Here is an 18969-nt window from a genome sequence, read left to right as displayed (position 1 = left end):
CTAACTTTCAGCACCCGCCCCTTCAAACATCTCTGCAAAGCCCTGTTATGGACTGTTGTTAAAAAAAAGGGGAAGCTACAGCGTGGAACATGGCCCTGCTCTTGCTTTGCTTGTTTGTTTCAGATGTGTTACGTATATTTCTTAAAATGGCAAATATATATTATTCTATGTGTGAATAAAATATGTGTTTAAGATTTGTAAATCATTGCAATAATTTCTTAACTGAGGTTGTGAGATGCTAAAAGCAAAAGTACTAACATGTAAACTACAATGAAAGTACAATAAACAGTACAGTGCAAGTGAACATTTCAATAATTTTGACATTAATTCAAAGATCAGAAATTGTTTTGTTTTGTTTTTTTGTTTTTTTGCCATTTTCCACCTTTTTCCTCTACTCTTTTACAATTTAGTTATGCTGCAGTATTATAATAATAATAATAAGGTTAATAAGGAAATATGCTGTTCGGTGATTTGCTTGCGTTAACGGTAAACATTAAGGCGTGTCCTCAGATAAGGTATCTATTTTATGCATGCTATTTTGTTTTTGTCTTACAAATAAAGGACGGCATTTTGAGTTTAAAAGTGAATATTTAGTGAGTAGGTTAGAAAGATAAAGGTTTTTCACACTTAAACATTGCATAAAGATTTATGTATGATCAGCAGCCTGTTTTTGGTTTGGTGCTTTCTCTTCAGTCTCATAAGTGGGTCAGGATTCGTACATGAGCCAATCAGAATATAGGGGCGCAGGGGGGCGGAGCAACGTCGGGCACTGTCCAGGAAGAAATTCTGGCGTAGGTATAAAACGATAGCAGTGTTTTGTGCGCAACATATTCTGCACAGTGTGTGGTCTAAACACCGAATTGTGAAGATGGCTGACGACAGAGATAAAGCTACTGACCAAATGAAGACATGGAAGGCGAATCGAGGTTTTCAGGTCTGTATATGCATTGGGTTATATCAAGTGATTTTACTCCGCGGTGGCTACCACAGTTGGAAATGGGTGAAAGGTCGTCCAGGGGTAACAGGCTAACTAAGAGCTAGCTTGTAGCTCATGTCCTGTAGTCTCTACATTAATGTTTTTAGTGTAGTTTTAGTCTTAAGTATTTATCATACAGTCGTATTTAGTCCTTTATACTTTTTCACAGCCGTGAAAGAGACTTTAACCATGAAGATAAGAAGTGGGTCCAGGGGCATTTGTTTGAACTTCAACCCTCCTATCTATATATAACTAGGGCATATTAGAGCAAATTGCCGTTGTAAAGTAACCAAGTTCATGTCGCAGAATGTTTTTTATTCGTGCTGTTTTGAGCATGTTTGAGAGTCATGTAAAGACAAAAAGCATGCCGTCATAGCAGCTTCAAGTTTCAGCGTTATTGTTATGATAGTACACCTGCGAAACTGCACCATTGTATACACGTGTCACTTTTTTATGCTTACCGCAGGCTGCCTTTTTTAACTGCTTGTGCTACATTGTCAATATCTTTGTTAGTTTCATAGATACTTGCTTTCAAAAGTGCCAGTTTTAAGGGCATTCGTTTAGACAATGAGTTATTATAACAGTTTAAGGCTCGTGCAGGAGGAATGTCAAACACTGAAGATGATTTCATTGATTAATATATTAAGCAACTTAGTATTTTGCACTGATTTTGTTTCTTCATTGTAATCATAAGGTTAAAATTGCATTAAAGAAAGACCAGCTGTATTGCATTAGTCTTTTTTTAGTCTTACATCAAGATCTATTTAATGCTTTCTGTTTTTGTGGGGGGGTTTTTTTTGTCGTTTTGTTTTGTTTTTTTATTATCCGTCTGTTATCAGAAACCAGATGTGCTGACCACAGGCGGTGGCCATCCAGTGGGAGACAAATTGAACTTGCAGACTGCAGGGCCAAGAGGGCCGCTGCTGGTTCAAGATGTTGTCTTCACAGACGAGATGGCCCACTTTGACCGTGAGCGAATCCCAGAGAGAGTGGTCCATGCCAAAGGGGCAGGTAAGGCATTGTGCTGTAGTCATGATGCTCTTTTTATCTGATTTGCTGTCCCTTTGTTATAGCAGTACAAAAGTGCACACAAACTACTGCTGATCGTGTGTAAGAAAAGGTTAAAAAAAAAATGGTTATTTGTATTCGCTGACTAACAGGCTAACAAACACGCTTTGCGTTCTTAAAGGAATATTTGTAATTAAGTAAAGAAAGCCAAACGTAAAAATTGCTGCCATTCAGGTCAATAGGATGGCTAGACATTTTATGCCAACACTTAGGGCTAAGCAGTATGGCCAGAAATGATGTCCCACTATATTTCATTTTGAGCCCCTCAATGGTTCTCGCACACAGTTTTGGTAAGTAACACTCTTTTAAGTCTTCCTGCTGGCAGTAAAAAAATTAAAGGCTTCAATTAATTTATTCATTATCTATGGTCAACATCATTCAAAATGTTTGTGTAATTTCTGACATCATTGTTTTTGTAGCAGTTATGACTGCTGCCATGCTTTTTGTTACACAATATTGTTAGTCTTGTGCCTTTTGGTTATTTCCACCTAGATCAGGTGTAACATTCCACAAATACAATGTTAAATGACTCACTGTGGGATTAGCTCTATTTATAAAGTCTTCAGACATTAATCATTTCTCAGTTCTAATGCCTGAAGTAGTAGGTAAACCATAGCTTGCGATCTAGACATCGACAATGCATTATTCAAAATGATAAAGTTTAATGGATAGGACAACTTTTCAATTTGTTGGTGACAACACTTTGTACACTGTGCAGTGTATTCTCAACACTGGCCATTTAACATGCACTAGAATGCCACAGATACAGAGTTACTAAGGTACATATTCAGCACCTGGCACCAAAGACTCCCAGTGTTTAAAAGGTCTTAACAGCAGGCATGTGGTGCACTTATGTCTGAGATAAAGCAGTGGCCTGATCCTTAACATTGGAAAGTGTTCAAATTTATGCGCAAATTTAGTAAAGAATTGTATTCTGGTGCAGGCAGATGGCTACAAATGACTGCATTAAATTACAAAGTTAAACAAGACAATCAAAAAATAAGTATAAAAGGAAATGTGGATCCAGCTTATTTGTGGATTAACTCCAAACAATTGTTAATCTTTACAGGCTTTACAGATCAGGGCTTCAGACTTTGGACAGACATTGAACGAGTTATTTGTTGGCCTACTTTCAAGAGTCTTAGATTTGTTCCCATGATAAATGCAGTAAAAACTAGAACTCAAAATTTGTGACGCTTATATTAGCAGACATGTCTTTTAAAATTTGTATTTATTTTCATTTTTTTCTCCATTATTCAGGGGCGTTTGGCTACTTTGAGGTCACTCATGACATCACTCGCTACTGCAAAGCCAAAGTGTTTGAGCATGTCGGCAAGACTACACCAATTGCTGTCCGCTTCTCCACTGTGGGTAAGAACGACCATAAAGGATTTCATGGGTTCGCCTTGTTAATGGTTACAGATTTGCTTATTGGGGGGGCTGTCTTTGTTGTTGTTGGTGGTGTGTTGTGTGGGTTTTTTTTTTGTTTTTTTTTTTTCTTGTTTACAGTTTTGGTGTGATTGTTTGGACTATAGACCCTGTGCACGAGAAAATGCTAACTTCCTGGTTTGAGACCGGATGTAGGGTTGTACATTTCCGGTAGCTTTACTTTGCGGTCAATCGCTACTGCGAGGATATACTCCAAAATCATGTCCAAAACTCGAAAACGGAAAGATCGCGTTAAGTTACAAAGAGCAGAAGGTGGGAACACTCACCACTGTTGTGTCATAAAAAATCTAATGATCAATTTTGACGTTTAAAGAGTTTAGATCGATCAGTTGTTTACATCACTCAACACAAGCAGAACTGCATTACTGCAGCAGAAGACACATCGTCCACATTCAGAAGCACATCTCTGTATAGTGACTGGTCTTATGATTTAAACAGGCAAATGTTCAGCATTCAAACTACAGGTGAAGAATAGTCCAACCAGACGTTTCCCCCGTTATGTCGATATCAGCTAGTCAGGTACACAGCATGTTAACAAACCGTGAAAAAAGCCACACAAAAAAATGAATGATTGCTGGTAAGGGTTTCTATACATTAGTATTTACGAAGGGTATGTTGTGACTTACCTTCAAAATTACAGTGGTCCCTTGCTATAACGCGGTTCACCTTTCACCTCGCTGTTTCACAGATTTTTTTTTTTTTTTTTTTTTAGTGCAAGTTTGCATGCTTTTTTTTTTTTTTTTTTTTTTTTTTTTGCTCTGAGGTGCGGGGGAAAATATATAAACAAGTCGATGAACATCCTTTACAGATCTATTGGGTAAATGCCCAAGACATCTATAGAAATGTAAATCGCCGCTTGATTCATTCATTTGCTTAACTTGTTTTGGACCGTAAACAAGGTGCGAATAGGACACCGGAAACAAAGCTTCCCACAGGAGTTTCCACACCGGAAGTAGCATATGCTAACGTGCACATAATCTATTGCTTTTAACATCTGTAGTGGCACCTCTGGACTGCACTGAGCAGCTGCTACATCACAAAACCATTCAGCCTCTTCCCATCTTCCTTTAGCATATTTCATATTTTTAAAAAAAAATAATAATAATTTGCATTTATTATTTTGAATTTTGCATAGGATGGAATTTGCCTCAGAACTTGGACTTGACTTAAAAACATCCTGTTTATTTTTTATATTTCAACTGACAGGAATATATATAAAAAAAATTACCCCCTCAATTATATGAAGCCTTAATCTTCTCACAGCATGTTCATGTCTGCTGAAGACAGATAACGAGCTTGTGAAAATATGGGGAGAAAATGCTTGTGTGCTAAACAGTTTTGAAATGCTGTCATAGGAGAATAATATGGACAATTAAAACATTATATTGAGTGTTTCATGAAAGTGTGACTGTATTAGACATTCTGGTGCTTGTATGAGTCATAAACCATCCCTTGAAAATGGAAATGTGAGTATTTGGTAAAGGATTGATGCCTATAAGCAGGCTGGCCCTGTGTTGGGAAGTGGTGCTCTTAATATCTCGACTTGGGTGACATTAGAAAGGACATTAACGGTGAACTTTCAGTCGATTTGTATGCTGTAGATGCTGGACATTGTCTTTTAGACTAAGTTAGTAGATAATGATACTAATTCATGATTTGTCGGTAAAATATCAATTTAACTTTTTTTTATTTTCCCAGCTGGAGAGTCTGGGTCTGCAGACACTGTGCGTGACCCTCGAGGTTTTGCAGTCAAGTTTTACACTGAAGATGGCAACTGGGACCTGACGGGCAACAATACCCCAATTTTCTTCATCAGGGATGCCATGCTGGTGAGTGGGTGTAGGGACGCATGTGTCTGGGCAGACCGTAATGTTACAGATTTGTATAAAATTTGCATCAGTTGCAGTATTACAGCAGTACATTTTTTTTCTAACATGGAAATAGTTAAGTGTGGATGCTTTTTCAGTTTTGTGTCTCTTTTTTTAACATTAAGTATCTAACCCGAAGGCGTATGATATAAACCAAGCTTGTTATTCCTAATGTAAGATATTTAAGACCAGAGACACATTCCTCACAACACTTGTGCTAATATCAGTCAAGTGTACATTGTTTTATATTGATATCTCGTTAATCTCGTGCAGTTCCCATCCTTCATCCATTCCCAGAAGCGCAATCCCCAAACCCACATGAAAGACCCTGACATGGTGTGGGACTTCTGGAGTTTGAGGCCCGAGAGTCTGCATCAGGTAGATGCTGCTGAGCCTGATACTGAAAAGTCTAGTATATTATGTCATGTCACCTGAGGTGTTTCTAAAATACACATTTAGGATAAAGAATATTTTCAAGTAATTAAGTCTTTCTGTGCACTGTTGCTCGCTGTCTTTATACTTGTAGTCATCATCGACAGTGATTGGCACAGAAACTCTTGTAGTTGTTTTCATGGTCTTGTCTTCTCTTGTCTCCTGTGCAGGTGTCTTTCTTGTTCAGCGATCGAGGTTTGCCTGATGGCCACCGTCACATGAATGGCTACGGCTCTCACACCTTCAAACTGGTCAATGCCGATGGTGAACGTGTCTACTGCAAATTCCACTATAAGGTCTGCCTGAGGTCAGCTTTATTAGCTGTTATGTTGTGTGTTCTGCCATCTCTGACTTCATTTTTTTTTTTTTAAATTAATTTTTTTAGACTGATCAAGGAATAAAGAATTTGACGGTGGAAGAGGCAGACCGCCTGGCAGCCACCAACCCAGATTATGGAATTGCAGACCTGTTCAATGCTATTGCTAATGGAAACTACCCATCCTGGACCTTTTACATCCAGGTCATGACCTTTGAGCAGGCTGAGAAGTTCCGGTTCAACCCGTTTGATCTTACAAAGGTACTGCAGTTCTGCACAACAGAAAACATCTGAGTTATAAAGTAATACGTGACATAAATGTGCAGTGACTTGGTAACTTGTTTTCCAAAAACGTCCATATTGTCACAGGATGTCTCTAAATAATGACGTGCTCATTTGAAAATCACAGATGACTTTTGTGATTTGTAAATTTTATTCACGATGCAGGTTTGGTCACATAAAGAATACCCGCTGATCCCTGTGGGCAAACTGGTTCTGAACAGGAACCCAGTCAACTACTTTGCAGAGGTGGAGCAGGCGGCCTTTGACCCAAGCAACATGCCACCAGGCATCGAGCCCAGCCCTGACAAGATGCTGCAGGTGACATTATGGCAGATTTGACAAGCTAGGGGGGAATGAAGAAAAGCTAGGTTGGTATTGAGCTCTGTCCTCCATGTTCTTTGTCTAGGGTCGCCTCTTCTCCTACCCAGACACGCATCGTCACCGGCTGGGAGCAAACTACCTGCAGATCCCTGTCAACTGCCCCTTCAGGGCTCGTGTGGCCAACTACCAGCGTGATGGTCCGATGTGCATGCATGACAACCAAGGTGAGACGTGATCAGGTCTGGTACCTGTGGCTCAGAAATGAATCTTGAGTAATCCTGTAATTTTAATCCAGGTAGTGTTACAGTTTATTTATACTGAGTTCTTAACCGTTATTTTTAACTGTTATTATACATGTGACATATACACAAGTGCATAAAACCTTTGAAGTAGACGATCAGTGAGGGTGTTTTAAAAAAATCTTAGTCATCCAAAAATACCCTTATTATATAAAATAATTAGAAATAATTTTATAACATGGACATTACATGCATAACCACAGTCATCTACATTGTGCACAAAATGTAAAAACTAGCGATAAAACATTAATTTTATCGCTACATTTCATGTATTGTACAGTGGTAGATGTGTGAATAACGTATGTCATCACTATAGTCACTGATTATGGTTTTCCACAAACATCTCGTCTTTGTTCATTTTTTCTTTCTTTCCTTCACTGCCTCACCAGTGTTTTTGTTTGACCACCAGGTGGCGCTCCAAACTACTACCCTAACAGCTTCAGTGCCCCAGAGACTCAGCCTCAGTTTATGGAGTCCAAGTTCCAAGTGTCTGCAGATGTTGCTCGTTACAACAGCTCAGATGAAGACAATGTCACACAGGTAATGATGATTTAACAGGATCTGTAGGCGTGTGACACAGAGTGTCTGAGGCCCAGGCATTTTCAGATTTGATCATATTAAAAAGCTGCATAAATCTGTATTTAATATGAACAGTGGATCGAATGATAAGATGAAATTGTTGCTCATTTTTTTTAAAGGGTAATGGAAATATGTAGATTTAGTTTTAGTGGCTTTTTCTTCCTGTTACTGCACTCTGGTTTCTGGTTTATTCGGCCTCATCTTGGAAGGAACACAACTGTAGCTAAGGCCACTTCTTATTAGTAACAAACGGTAGCTGTATGTTATAAGATGTTTCAGAACTTGGAAATCCAGTTAAGGACTGAGTCAAAATCTGTTTCAGATTAGTTCCTTTTTCCTCTGGAGAATAAACTTGTGTGTTTCTTGCAGGTTCGCACCTTCTACACTCAGGTCCTGAATGAGGAGGAGCGACAGAGACTTTGCCAGAACATGGCAGGGTCCCTAAAAGGAGCCCAGCTCTTCATCCAGAAACGCATGGTGAGACCAAGCACTACAGTCTCTCACTTTGCTGTCGCTCATAGTTTGTGCTTTTTGGAATATGAGGTTTCAGGAAACATGTTGTGCTTATTGGTAAATGTAATCTATTTACAGTATGTAATCTGTTTATTTTTTCATGGGGATATGAAGAAGATGTGTTTTGTTTGTAGAAGAACCTGCTATCCTCCAGAACTGTAATGTTTTTCTTGGGTATCTTGCAGGTCGAGAATTTGAAGGCTGCCCACCCAGACTATGGAAACAGAGTTGAGACTCTTCTCAAGAAGTACAATGCGGAGGCCAAGAAGGTAAATGGGCCTTGTCTAGTTGTGTGTTTATATACAGCATACATCCAGTGCAAGTTGTAATTTCATTCATTCATTAGCCACACTGGTTCACAGCTAAATATCTTTAGAGTTTTTTTTTTTTTTTTTTTTTTCTTTAGAAAGGAGCATTTAACAATCGATAAGACTTTCATTAGATGATACAGATAATCAAAGGCATAAAAATGTCTGACCTTAAAGTAAGAGGACATGGTATGAAACTGAGGTGTTAAATAAGAAGAAACGTGTGGATGGATTTTTATCTGGTGTCAAAGTACTCATAGTAGTACATTGTAATTACAGTAATATTCTGCCCATTAAAGTGTCTGATCTCATTTTTGAGTTTCTCTTCTTCAATTTGTGTTTTTTCAGGAAGCTGCCTTGCATGTTTACAGCCGTCCAGGAGCCGCTGCCATCGCCGCGTCCTCTAAGATGTGATGCCTTAAATATCAAGCGAGCAAATGCACTTGCGTCATAACTGACCACTACTGAAATAGAACAATATTAGATCCATCAGGAAAGGCTCAAAATACTAGTAATCTGGCTTTTACAGTTGTGGCTAATTGGTTTTTGATTCAGTTTTTCCAAGCAATTTATTTCTCTAAATTGTCAGCACTTGCATTTTTGTGAAAGCTTGTGAGCTGCACCACAACCAGGTTGCAATAAAGTCACCATGATAATACTGCAGTGTTTTTAAGCTTTGAGTAGTAACTGTTTGCTTAGACCACCTGAGTTTAACAGGCACTTAAGAGCATTTCATTTCATTTTGATTTAATTGCATTAAGCTAATTAACCAAACCAGCCTCCAGTAATTCCTCACGTTGTATGTACTACTAAGCTATGATGCTTGAAATTTTAAAGTTTGAAAGAAATCTGCATTAAGGATGATACTTGGTATCTGCTTTAAAGATGAGTCTCAATTTAAGCTGGTAAAACATCTGGATTCGTTATGAACCACAGGTTTGCTGCTTTGCTTCCCCCCCCCCCCCCTTATGAGCAATGAGCTGTTGTGGGTTTGTCTGTTTGTTTGTCTTCTTTCCTCATGTTTGACTGAACCACTGGTGAGTGTTATCATTGTGGGTTGCGGTGATGAGCAAGTTAAAAGATGTAATATTAACTAAAACAGTCGTTTGTGCCTTTTTTATATACAAAAACTACCACTAACATGGATTTAACCTTCATCCGTAACAACCCAGGTTTGTTTCTGTTTTTGTTTTTTTTTGGGGGGGGGGGGTTGTAATTGCTTTACCCTAAAGCTGTCTTTCTGCACGTTTTTAGATTGGTACATAAGAATTCTGACATTCTTCAGTCAAGTGGGAAACTTAATAAAATCTGACCTTTAAGAATAATGCAACTTCAAGCATGTAATGATGAAAAGTAACTGTCTAAATTAAATCTCACTGTTCTGAATTGTTTGTGTGAACTTTCTGCTGATCTGAATGTGACTGATTTCTTTTATTAATGTCTGTACTGGAAAATATTTCTCATCTGTTCTGTGCTTAGATTAAATAAATTTGTAATTAAAAGTTAATCCGTCTTCCTTTGTCTCCTGTACTCTTTCAAAGAAACGATGATGATTGATTTTACGAAAACAATCCTCAACTTGTCTGGACGTAGCACGTTTTCACTGGTTCCTTTATTTGCAGCATGTTTTAAAAGTAATAGAGGTTCTCTGCTCAAGCTGTACGTGTCATATCTGCAAGTTGTGGAAGGAGGAAACCCGGCTGTAAAGTTTCAGCACAGTGGTGTGTCTGGAGGTAGGGCATGAGTTCACACAAATTCATCATTCACACAAGGTTGAAGTTGAACTGATAATGAAGCAGTGCAGTTTAGTGCATGCATATGTATATTCACCAGAAGAACTTGTACAATTCTCTTTCTTGCTTGCTCTCAGGGCAGTATTTACTTTAAGGATATAGTATTATAATTTGTATGTTAAAATTTAGATTTTTTTTTTTTTTTTTTTCTTCAAATTAAGAGGACTTTAAGGTTATAGTACAGTAATAATCAGAAAAGGGTAGCATGGCAGTTGTTTACTTTGATTAAACAAACATTATGTAGCAGTTGGTAATTGATAAGAGGTTAATTTTCAACCAGAAAGTCACTGGAGACCTTGATGGATTTAGGGGAAATTTTAATGAATTGTTAAAATGAAACTTACCCCTTTACCTCCCTTTTTGCCATAACATGGTGAAGTTGCAATAACCAGTCATTTTGAAAACAGTCCATGTACTCTGTAAGTCAAACCCTCATAAATATGACATCACTGGAAAGTCCAGCATATCCTGTACTGAGAGTACTGTAGGACTCATGGATTGCATACATTGTGATTCATGTACAGATCTCCCACAAAAGTCCCCCACATAGTACAAAAAATGAATTGCTGGATTTTAGGAGAGTGGTATACAATTATGAGTTTCAAAGTAAAACGTCTAATGACTTTTTTTCTTTTCCCTGAAAAACAGTCATTCAACACAGAATTATATTTAAAATCTTGTGTTCAGTTTTCTACACTAACTATATTTCTGACTGAATATTTTGATTGTGACAAGTTCACTCTATTTGAACCACCTGAACCATGGAAGTTAGCTCAAGTGACATCTGCTGTTCTGCTAACAATGACCATTGCATGCATTATTTGTGCTGAACGCTCTCTCGGCTGTTAATGGGGTCGAAGACCAGCGGTTCCACCTCTGCAATCCAAAGGCACTGAGCCCAGCCCTGTCAAGACGCTGCAGGTAACACAATTATAAGTGTTCAAACTGTCTAGAAGTGAAGAATTGATTATATAAAAAGAACAGTCTAATCCCTTCTCCCATTATATTTTTCCCCTGGGTAACAGGGCTGTATCTTCTATGTTATGAGGGTGTAGTACAGCTCTGGATTGTCTGCTGAGAAAACAGAGCTGTACTTTTTGTGTTTAGATTGTGATTATGTGTAGCAGCTTGTGAGGAGAAAAGTCTTAGGAGGCAAGAAACACAGACTCAGAGATTTTACATGTACATGGACGATGCCCCGTCACAGAGGGAATCGCGCGGGGCTCTCAGTACATCCTTTATTTATACTCAAACAAGCTTTCACAGCAATAGGTGTGGCATGTACAGAACTCAATAACAACTCCTTAAAAGGAAAAAACGTTAGCTTATCTGTTGAAACAGGATGTAACTGTTTAGCTGACACAGCACATATTTTCTGCACACAATGTCTCACTCCCTTCCTGCAATTGTCCAACTCATAAGCTCTTCTTCCTTTAAATGAAGCTACAAATAAACATAACACAAAACTCAAAATCTTTCAACACAGCTTTACTGAAGAATATGTCAATAATGACAGCACTGAAAGTTTTATTTATTTTTTTCTGCTGATAAGTTATTGATAAGTGTTGGCCAGGGGATGGCGCCATTTGAACTGTACAAATGTTGTGACACATGAACTTTTTCTTTGTAGTTTCAATGTTTTGAAAAGCTCAGGAGACTCATACATTTATGAACCCAAACCACAGTCACCTAGATTGTAGATGTACCAATGTATCCAAAACTTGAAAATCAGTCATACTTAATTAATATGAAAACACGAAGTGTAACTCCAAACTAATATCCTAACAGCTTCACTTTGGAGAGACCCAGCTTCAGTTTGTAGAGTCCCAGGTCAGAGTGTCTCCATATGTCACTTATTACAGCAACTCAGATGATTTCATGTCACATGGGTAATGATAATTTAACAGGCTTTAGAGGCATGTGGCCGAGAGCTATAGAGTTTGAGAGTGTCCTAGGCTCAGGCTTTCGCAGGTTTAACTTGGCAGGTTTTTTGATGTTGAGTCATTTTTACTGTGCACAGTACAACTGGAATGTGCATGAATGCACCAGAGTTTCCTTAGAAAAGCATGCAAACTGGAACCAACCCAGAACCCTTCTCTTGTGCAGTGGCCATTGTTACAAATGCCACAAACCTCATGCTCTAAATACTCTAGATGCATTCAAACATATTCTAGCTGTACTCTGCAGATGTCAGTTGGAGCTGTGAAGCTGGTGCTGAGGTGGAGAACGTTGCCAAACACAAAAATCAATTCAATTCAATTCAATTTTATTTATATAGTGCCAAATCACAACAAAAGTCGCCTCAAGGCGCTTCATAGATACAGAGAAAAACCCAACAATCATATGACCCCCTATGAGCAAGCACTTTGGCGACAGTGGGAAGGAAAAACTCCCTTTTAACAGGAAGAAACCTCCGGCAGAACCAGGCTCAGGGAGGGGCGGCCATCTGCTCCGACCGGTTGGGGTGAGAGAAGGAAGACAGGATAAAAGACATGCTGTGGAAGAGAGACAGAGATTAATAACAGATATGATTCAATGCAGAGAGGTCTATTAATACATAGTGAGTGCGAAAGGTGACTGGAAAGGAAAAACTCAATGCATCATGGGAATCCCCGGCAGCCTACGTCTATTGCAGCATAACTAAGGGAGGATTCAGGGTCACCTGGTCCAGCCCTAACTATATGCTTTAGCAAAAAGGAAAGTTTTAAGCCTAATCTTGAAAGTAGAGATAGTGTCTGTCTCCCGAATCCAAACTGGAAGCTGGTTCCACAGAAGAGGGGCCTGAAAACTGAAGGCTGTCCCTCCCATTCTACTTTTAAATACTCTAGGAACAACAAGTAGTTCTGCAGAGCGAGAGCGAAGTGCTCTAATAGGGTGATATGGTACTACAAGGTCATTAAGATAAGATGGGACCTGATTATTTAAGACCTTGTATGTGAGGAGCAGGATTTTGAATTCAATTCTGGATTTAACAGGAAGCCAATGAAGGGAAGCCAATACAGGAGAAATATGCTCTCTCCTTCTAGTCCCTGTCAGTACTCTTGCTGCAGCATTTTGGATTAGCTGAAGGCTTTTCAGCGAGTTTTTTGGACATCCTGATAATAATGAATTACAGTAGTCCAGCCTGGAAGTAATAAATGCATGAACTAGTTTTTCAGCGTCACTAAGAGACAGGATATTTCTAACTTTAGAGATGTTGCGCAAATGGAAGAAAGCAGTCTTACATATTTGTTTAATACAGTGGTTCCCAAACTTTTTTTGCTGGGCCCCCCTTTGTTTTACAAGAAAAATGTTCACGCCTATATATATATATATATAGGCGTGAACACACACACACACACACACACACACACACATATATATATATATATATGTATATATATGTAATGATGCCAATACCTACCTGTCTGGAACAAGCATAGTGACTGGCTTACAGGAAGGCCCGCATATATCTAACCTGTTTTTTTTTTTTTTTTTTTTTTTTTTACGTGGGCGTTACAGGCTGCCTGAAGTGAAAGCTGTTATTTTGTTAAAAACACCCACATGCAGTGCCACTGCTGAGCCCCCATTGACAAGTGAAAGTAAAGGTGAGTCTGTTTTAGTAAAGTTTCAGGAGAAGCAGAATGAACTTCAAAGTAAGAAAACAATTTAAAATGTATTTCTTTGTGTGTGTGTAGTGGTGTTATCTTACTTTTTCTTAAACTGTCTTTCGTCAAACTGTTTTTACATTGTCTAGATTCTAGATTGTCTCAGGGGCGTCTTTGCACAGGCTGGGGTCTGAACCGGGGTCTTGAACAATGTGTGTATGTGTGTATCTACATATTTATTATGTATGTATGTTGTTAAGACACTAACACAAAGGTTGTGTCACAGCATACTCACCAGATAATTTGCATTGAATGCAAATGCAAAACTTTGTTTCCCACCCACATTTCCGCTGCTGAGTCTCCTTTGACTGTTAACTCCACTCGAATCCAGATTGCACATAAAGACTGAGTGGACTTGCACTGACTGACAAGTGAAAGTGAAGGTGAGTGTAAGGTTTATATTGTTGATTGTCATTTATGCTTAGAAATATTTACTCATATATGCTTTGAGTTTTATAATCGATTGCATAATAATGGAGGTTTGATCCGTAGTAGTCTGTGGAGACTCTGTGTGCCTTCCAGAGCACTCTGGCATACACACACACCTTAAGGTCATGAAAGAGGTTATATCTTCTCTTACTGATTTATGGTAGGAGGACACCTACTCTGTATCTGTATAAGAGCCCTTTGTTTAGATGGAGCGCTAGACTCCTGGCACCAGCTTTGGGGAGTCCTCACAGGGTCACATCTGGACCCAACACACACACACACACACACACACACACACACAGACAAGGTACTCTTTGTCCACATGTATATCTGTAAGACGTCATATGTTAATGAACATTGAACACCAATGCTTTTTGCTGTTGTAGTTGAATTGTCTTGTTCCAGCGAGGGGTTGTGCTAGACAGACCCATCAGTGAGTCTGTTTTAGTAGAAGCAGAATGAACTTCAAAGTAGGGAAACTATTTAATTTCTCTGTGTGTGTCTGTGTGTGTAGAAGCGTTGTCTTACTTTTCCTTAAACAGTCTTTTTGTCTGTTTTTATGGTGATGCAGTTCCGAAATTGAAACTTGTTTAAGACTTATTTTTGTTTTCTCTGTGATATATATTGAAGTTGTGACATTTATGTGGCTATGCGGTGTGAATTTGAATTTTGTGGTTGTGGTGCTGTAGTGGTAAAGTTGGGGGTGGGGAGTGTGCTCAACCCTATTGGCATGCAGTATACTCATCCAGCAAGTCCAAACCTGTTCAACTGCTTCCTGTAAAAAGCTGGAGAGACATATTACCAGTATGTCTAAGCAGGCTTATGAAATGAGATTCTGCTCTCACAGTCAAGTCACCGACTGTGAGAGCAGAATCTCCTCAAAGACATATTTGCATTAGTTGCCAGTGTGTGTTCTATCACAAAGCACTTTCTCATATTATATTATATTATATTATATTATATTATATTATATTATATTATATTAATATCACTGTAACTCCACTGCTGTCCCAAAAAAGAAATCATCAACAACAATAACTCTTTTGAACACCTTTATTCTCACCAAACTGCAGTTGAGCTCACAACAATGACAACAACGAATCCTCCACGTTACCATCCATTTCAGGACAGCATGTATGATGGGAATGGGGATCAACAATCAATGGTTCAGCACACCACTGTGATCATCAGCACTGAGCCACCAAAAGACCATATTATCTGGTCCCTCCTCTGCTTTTTCTATTCAAACCCCTGTTGTCTTGGACTTGCAGCTCTTATTTATTCTATCAAGGTGAGGTTAAATAAATTGGGTTTTTCATGAACTAAGCATCTGTTATACTTCTGTGTGTCTGTGTGTGTGTGCGTGCATAAAAAAAACTATTAATTTTTACCTGTCTACTAACTATGACCTACATTATATTGATTTTACCACATAGATCAAGTTACATGTCCATGAACTCCAACTACACTTTTACAATCTATGTTTCTGTCCTTTTAGGCCAGAGACCGGAAGGTGGTTGGAGATTTGGAGGGTGCACGGCATTATGGGGCCACTGCTCGCCAGCTTAACATCACCTCCACAGTCCTGGTTGCCCTTGGACTCCTGATATTCATTATTACGATCGCAGTTGTTTTTGCACGGGTATCTCGTTAAGCCCTCAAATTAACAAACCCTGCCAAAACGCTTCCTTTTAACAGATTGCAGTGCATTGCTTGCTGCTGTGACTTATCATTAAAGAATTTGGATGAGAAATATTAACATCAGTTTTATTATCAGTCTTGATTATGTCTTTTGTTAGAAAAAGACACAATTTCATCTATCTATCTATCTATCTATCTATCTATCTATCTATATATATATATATATATATATATATATATATATATAAAAGGACAGAAACATATATATTTATATATATATATATATAAATATATTTTCATATTTCAGTGAAGGTAAATGTATATAAAGATGATTTTTAGCCAATTAAATTAATGTTTGTGCCTATCTATCTAGACCCAGGTGAAAAATAAGCACACTGCATTTGGCGTCTGCTAAATTACATACGGAACAATGAATGACAGTATACGGAATTCTTCTTTGTTCACAAAAACCTTTTTTCTGTAGCTGTGGATCATGCTGCATATTCACTGACGGGGATCTCAGCTCATTCATGGCAGGAAAATCTTTTTATTGAGAGGTTTCATTTTCCACTCACTAATATTCCACAGAAACAGTGTGGACATTTCATCCCCTTAGAATTTGTTTGATTTAGAGAATTTAGAGTTGATTTGTATGCTATGTTATAAAAAATATTATCTTTGAGATTTAAATGGTGTTGGACTGTAACTCATTAAAAAAATATTACTAGGGTTTTATTTTATTTTATTTTTTCAGATTCCATCGATTTCTGGGAGCTCTGTAGCCTCAGTAGCAATTCTTTCTTCCTTTTTTGAAATGTATGTTGTAGTATAATGGAAATAGTCTACTTCTGAGGAATTGTTGTTTTCAGGTTTATTTCCAGTAGAGTAGATGTCGACTGATTGTTGTTGTTACACTAAACTGTCCATGCTTACTCAATAATTGTCTCACTTTAGGAGTTGCAACAGCAGATCATCTTTCTCCAGCTCACCCCATCCCTTGCATCCTCCTCTGTTACACCAACCCTCCTTCACTATACCCTTGAATCTTTTCTGTGGTCTTCCTATTTTCCTATGAAGCCATACTTCTACTCACTGATGGTCACCTCTCTCTCCCTAAACTACCTTCACCAACTCTTTCCCATAGCTTCATTATATGGCACACAAACTTTATTCTTGTGTAGTTACTACAGTGCTGCACATCTCCCGTGTTCTCAAAAACCAGAACCAGTACACTTCTTCTCCATTCCTCAGGCATCCTCTCACTCTTTAAGATTGCGTTAAACAGTGTGGTCTAATGGTTAGTGGTGTGCGGATCGATACTGAAATATTGATTCTTCCGATACCAGTAATTTATGTTCTAGAATTGATTCTCGTACAAAAATATCGATATTTAAGTACTTTGGGGTAAATTTGTAGTTTATCATTAACAGGAACACAGTTAAGAACGAAACTATATCATTCAGATCTTCTAAATCTGAAGGAACTATATGGGCTCAAAATGTGGTCATAGATATTTGGTACTTGTAAAAAAGATTTGTATGTGTAAAAAAGATTTGTATGTGTAAAAAAGATTTGTGTGTGCGTAAAAAAGATTTGTGTGTGCGTAAAAAAGATTTGTATGTGTAAAAAAGATTTGTGTGTGCGTAAAAAAGATTTGTATGTGTAAAAAAGATTTGTGTGTGCGTAAAAAAGATTTGTGTGTGGACTTAGAAAAAAAACCCCTGCAAGTTACAAGTACGAATTTTGACCCTATTTTTCTTCCTTTCATCTGATTGGTCAATGTCATGTCAATCACAAATGTAACAATCCAATCAGAGAACAGATGGGTTTGGCTGTCGGAGGGGCGCTTTTTTGAACTGAAGGTCCTTTACGCACACACATATCTTTTTTACACATACAAATCTTTTTTACGCACACACAAATCTTTTTTACACATACAAATCTTTTTTACGCACACACAAATCTTTTTTACACATACAAATCTTTTTTACAAGTACAAAATATTTATGACCACATTTTGAGCCCATAGAACTACTTCCTCTTACGCCTTTCATAGACATATGCGAAATACAGCTGTATAAATGTGTCGCAGCCCCTGGCATGCGCACTCACAACAGTGGCTGAGCGTAAACGGAGTCATGTGTGGACATTTTTTACCTCCACAAACAGCCAAGACGCGATTTGCGATACATGTGGCAAGACAGTGAGGTGTTGTGGCAACACCACTAACCTCGTCAAACACCTCAGAGTAAATCATATCACAGAATATGATGAGCTTATGTTGAGGCGAAGTGAAGAGGAGGAGAGGGACAGGTGCTGCTAGGGCGAGACAGATGTCTCTCGCAGAGTCCTTTAGTGCTGCAGGCAGGCAGCGTGTTCAAACAGCACACAACTTCAAGTTTTTTTTATTTCTATATGATAATTTGCATTATTAAGCAATATGAACAAGTAGTCTGATGTCCTTTAATCATTATTAAGCTATATCCTTATATTATTGCTACAATTACATTATACAATATATAATTGCATTATGACATACAATGAAACATTAAGTTTTTGTACAGAGTATTGGTATCGGATCAGTATCGTTGATACCACCCTGAATTTTACTTGGTATCGGATCGGAAAGGAAATCAGTGGTATCGCACATCATTACTAATGGTCCACTGCTAAAATGTCCATTTGATATTATCACATTAATTATAAACTCACGACGTTACAAACTACAAAATTAGTTAGAAAATGGAAAGATAAAGAAAAATGGTGTTTGGTGATATTTGGTTACTGGGCAATTAAGTTCAACAGCTCAAAAATATCACCAAACGAACCTTTTCAGTGCTTTAAATGAAAATGTACAGTTACTGTATTTACCAAGGAAAAATCATAATGTCTAACACTTTCAGTGCAAAAGGATACAAGAAAGCCAGGACAGAAGAAGAAGACGATTGATTCCTTTCAAAGAGAACGAGAGTTTTGCAAATTATATTTGTAAAACAGAAAATTGAAATTGTATTTATAAATGTTTAATTCAATGAATTCAGGTCTTTT

The 18969-nt window shown here is 38.0% G+C and overlaps 1 protein-coding gene and 1 long non-coding RNA gene across 3 annotated transcripts; both read left to right on the top strand.

The window, feature by feature from the left end:
* The first annotated feature begins 752 nt into the window (after positions 1-752).
* On the top strand, positions 753-9927 carry LOC146382976 (catalase). The gene is made up of 13 exons (XM_084934017.1): positions 753-934; positions 1816-1987; positions 3305-3415; positions 5192-5322; positions 5635-5739; positions 5964-6089; positions 6179-6370; positions 6557-6709; positions 6798-6936; positions 7421-7551; positions 7960-8067; positions 8289-8372; positions 8760-9927. The coding sequence occupies exons 1-13, from the start codon at positions 869-871 to the stop codon at positions 8823-8825; spliced, it is 1584 nt and encodes a 527-aa protein (XP_084790143.1). The 5' UTR covers positions 753-868; the 3' UTR covers positions 8826-9927.
* A 3795-nt stretch (positions 9928-13722) lies between these two features.
* Positions 13723-15527, top strand: LOC146382975 (uncharacterized). 2 transcript variants are annotated; one of them, XR_014800705.1, is made up of 3 exons: positions 13723-13791; positions 13941-14234; positions 15354-15527. It is a non-coding gene; the product is annotated as an uncharacterized LOC146382975 (long non-coding RNA). The 2 variants fall into 2 exon arrangements; XR_014800706.1 differs by having other exon boundaries at positions 13739-13791; positions 14078-14234.
* The last annotated feature ends 3442 nt before the right edge of the window (positions 15528-18969 follow it).

The sequence above is a fragment of the Perissodus microlepis genome, chromosome 7 (genome assembly GCF_051167445.1).
Source record: "Perissodus microlepis isolate ML-2025 ecotype Zambia chromosome 7, ASM5116744v1, whole genome shotgun sequence".
NCBI classification, from domain to species: domain Eukaryota; kingdom Metazoa; phylum Chordata; class Actinopteri; order Cichliformes; family Cichlidae; genus Perissodus; species Perissodus microlepis.
Note: the sequence above shows the minus strand (reverse complement) of the source record. Positions and strands in the feature narration are given on the sequence as shown.

Bases quoted from the DNA above. Each gene is read 5' to 3' on its own strand.
- LOC146382976 (XM_084934017.1), top strand. From the start codon at position 869: ATGGCTGACGACAGAGATAAAGCTACTGACCAAATGAAGACATGGAAG. The intron at 3,416-5,191 runs GTAAGAACGACC...TTATTTTCCCAG, and splicing joins TGTCCGCTTCTCCACTGTGG to CTGGAGAGTCTGGGTCTGCA. The intron at 8,068-8,288 runs GTGAGACCAAGC...GGTATCTTGCAG, and splicing joins TCTTCATCCAGAAACGCATG to GTCGAGAATTTGAAGGCTGC.